General features: G+C 50.8%; 1 protein-coding gene across 1 annotated transcript; it reads left to right on the forward strand.

Moving 5' to 3' along the window:
- The first annotated feature begins 2,492 nt into the window (after positions 1-2,492).
- Positions 2,493-3,224, forward strand: LOC125507283 (zinc finger protein 6-like). The gene has a single exon (XM_048671914.1). The coding sequence runs from the start codon at positions 2,493-2,495 to the stop codon at positions 3,222-3,224; it is 732 nt and encodes a 243-aa protein (XP_048527871.1).
- The last annotated feature ends 366 nt before the right edge of the window (positions 3,225-3,590 follow it).

Genomic DNA, 3,590 nt, shown 5'->3' on the forward strand with positions numbered 1-3,590 from the left:
TGGAAGCTGTCGCAATGAGCGACCGACTTGTGGGCTGATATTCTAAGGGCCAAATATTTCCCTAACGGGAATTTTTTTGAAGGGACAGCTGGGGGCTCTCCTTTCTGGCAAGATCTTCGGGCGATCAGACCCGCTTTTGACCTTGGAGCCAAATTTTGCATCGGCAACGGCCGTTCCGCCCACTTCTGGTTAGATTTCTGGGTGGGTTCGGGCCCCCTTTGGGATGTGTTCGCCGAGTTGTACACGCTCGCAGTCCATCCTAATCAAAGCGTGGCCGAGGCTCTGGCCTCCCCCCCAGGCCATTGCATTTAGCCGCAACTTGACAGCCCAAGAGTCAGCAAGGTGGGATACTTTGCTTGACCTGATTTCCCCAGTGACGCTCTCTGAGGAGCCAGATCGGGTGTCTTGGCACCTCAACGCCTCTGGGAAATTCACCGTCAAGTCCTTATACCACAAACTGTGCCAAGGGGAGGTTCAACGTGAGGTCAAGGGACTGTGGGCAGCCCGCGTTCCGCTAAAGATTAAAGTCTTCCTTTGGCAGCTGCTCCGAGACCGGCTTCCCACGTCCATCAATATAGCAAAAAGGAACGGCCCAGCCACGGGTCCCTGTGCATTATGTGGGGATCCAGAGAATGCGACCCATGTTTTCTTTCGATGCCCACTCGCACGGTTTGCTTGGAGCGCAATGCGTGAGGCGGCCGGGGTCATTTGGGACCCTCGATCCTCCTCAGACCTTTTGGACTTGCTTGATTTGGTTCAGGGTCAGCCCAAACGGGTGCTTTGGGCGTGTGCTGGGGCGATGCTTTGGTCCTTATGGCTCACTTGTAATAAATTTACCATCGAAGGCAGTTTCCCGTCGCATCCGGCTAACATTATATGCAAATGCTCTATTCACCTGCAACAGTGGAGTCCGTTGGCGAAGCAGAAGGACTCTGACATCTTCAAGCACGCACAAGAATGCCTCCGTCAAGTCTACATGGCGGCTAGGGAGGCCCACCTGAGGGTGGGTGTGATTCTTTTGTCTCGCGAGCCTGCGTGCTCATCTTCACGCCATGGCCTTGTAATTTGCTCGCTTTCCGGCTTTGAACCCTCCCAGTTACTAGCTTTCGCGAATGCCGTGGGCTTTTGGTGATGCCCATGTAATGACTTATGGTCGTAACTCTGCCTGTTCCGTTGTGGGCTTTATTAATTTAAAATTGGACGCTTCTACCGTCTTCATTCTAAAAATAAAATAAAAAATAGACGTCTAAAAACATATTGTTATATATTTGGTGGCCCACCTCCCGCAACAAAATTCCTCCAAACTAACCGGCCAACGCTAACTACTCCCTGATCTGCAGATGCAATGCCAAATAGGAGCACATCTCACGGAACCTACCCTTCCTTTTCTTTGTTCATGGAAATTATTCCCATAAATAATCTCACCCCGTACCAAACGTGGGACTGGGACTAACATGCCACTTCCCAAGCTAATCCCTCAGCCAACTCCCTCTCATAAATTCCTAATCCCTTTCCCTTAAACTACCAAACACGCTGTTAAGGTTTAAAATAGACGAGGATCAGAAAGTTCGATGTGCTAATTTATGGGATTACACTTCAGGGTTCAATTTAGCTTTTGTCTACAAGTTTAAAATTTGTTTTGGACTTTTTCTGATACCATTGGATAGAAAATATTTGTTTTCGCTCACAAAAATTTATCATCACCTGAATTACTCATTCCGATCACACAATAATAGTGATGATTCAATCCACTAAATAGAATGCTTCTTTGGCTGTGAGCCTGGGAAAACATATTGCCATCACCAAAAACATATCTTAGAATCTCGCAAAAAAACATATCTTAGAAAGAACTCCATCATGCATGCATGACTAATTAACATACCAGATTTGGTTGTTATAATTACAAAAATTGTTCCCAAAAATTGAGCTATTCATTTCTGCATACCAGACGTGATTCTTGGAAGCATTTGTTTGCAAACAGTAATTGACAGAAACTAACTGCCATCAAGCCCATCCCAGGCCCATACACGCATAGGAGGTTACGAGGAAGCAGTCAATTAACCGCATACAGCTAAAAAAAAAGAGTCAATTAACCGCACAATCCAGCAAATCAGGGGCGGGGATTTACTGGCAGATCGGACGAGGCACGTGCTTTTGATCCAATGGCCATAAGAAGAAGCAAAAGATTAGAAGCTACGTGAAGCCATGCATGCAGTTCAAAACTGGAAACATTAAACCTACGTGAAGAGATCCTTGGAAATCTGGTCTATGAAAGTATGGTAAGTATTGAGAGAGAGGGCAGAGATGGAGCAAGATTAGGACGAATTAAGCCGTGATCTCGACCACATTAAACCCCGGCCAGCCTGTGATCTCGCACAATCTTCAAATTTGGCAAAGTGAACTTGATCATCTCCGCATTCAATCCCGACCTTCTATAACTAGCACCCGCAGATCGCATCCAAGAACTCAACTCTCGTGTGCAAAAACCACCAATGGAGCACAGCTCTGGCACCACGTCCATGGAGCTGGTGCAAGTGGAGAATGTGGAGGGGGAGGAGGAGGTGCAGCCGGCCAATGGGGAGCCGTCGGCGCCGGCCCTGGAGCTAAACCTCCTCAGCGCCCTCGGCGTTGATGCGAAGGGAAAGGCCAAGTCGAGCGAGGCGGCGGGGCCGTCCGTGGAGCAGAAGGCGGCGGCGGCCACAGGCGGCGAGAAGCGCCGCATGTTCAAGTGCAACTACTGCCAGCGCAAGTTCTACACCTCGCAGGCGCTGGGCGGCCACCAGAACGCGCACAAGCGCGAGCGCTCCATCGCCAAGCGCGTCGCCGCGGGGCGGGGCGGCGGCCCTGGCGCCCTGTACGGCGCGGCCGACCCCCTCGTGCCGCACCACCTCCGCTACCCCAGCGTCTGGCCCTATTCCGCCCCCGGCAGGCTGTTCCTCGGCCGGGGCTCCGCCGCTGCGCCGTTCTACGGAATGCACATGCACCACCACGGATGGGGCGCGGCGGCCCTGCCGTCCCTGGCCGGGCTCGCGCGTCACGCCGCCGCCAACCGCCCGATGCACCCACCGGAAGTCCCTGACGCGGCGCCGGCGATGCCCGCGCCGATCCGGTGGGCTGGTGGCAGCTCCGGCGGCAGCGGCAGTGGCCACGGCGGCGATCAGAACGGTAATGAAGTGAAGCAAGAGGAGATCGCCGGCAAGATAGACTTGACTCTCAAGCTCTAGCTATCTCCGTAGGGTCTGATCATTTCATTACTCCCGTCCCGTTAGAGCCTTAAGACTCGATCTTGTTGTTGACAATGGTCATTGCTAGTATCAGACATCTAATTAGTTGTTGATGTGAGAAGTTCACTCCGTTCTTTCTTAATTGTGTCAACCCCAAGAGAAGAGATACTAGCTAGAAGTATAAGAGATTTACCATATTATGAGAAAAAAACCATATCTATCTATTTATAGTTTTGTACACGGGAACAAAAAATCCCGTGTTTTGTCTTCCCTAGCTATGTTGTTCCATTCCTCCATTTCTTGATTGTACGTTAAGAGAAGAGATTGCAGCAGCTCTTTCTTTTGCGCAGTTAAATGCAGTGTACT

The sequence above is a fragment of the Triticum urartu genome, chromosome 5 (assembly GCF_003073215.2).
Source record: "Triticum urartu cultivar G1812 chromosome 5, Tu2.1, whole genome shotgun sequence".
NCBI lineage: Eukaryota > Viridiplantae > Streptophyta > Magnoliopsida > Poales > Poaceae > Triticum > Triticum urartu.

Bases quoted from the DNA above. Each gene is read 5' to 3' on its own strand.
- LOC125507283 (XM_048671914.1), top strand. From the start codon at position 2,493: ATGGAGCACAGCTCTGGCACCACGTCCATGGAGCTGGTGCAAGTGGAG.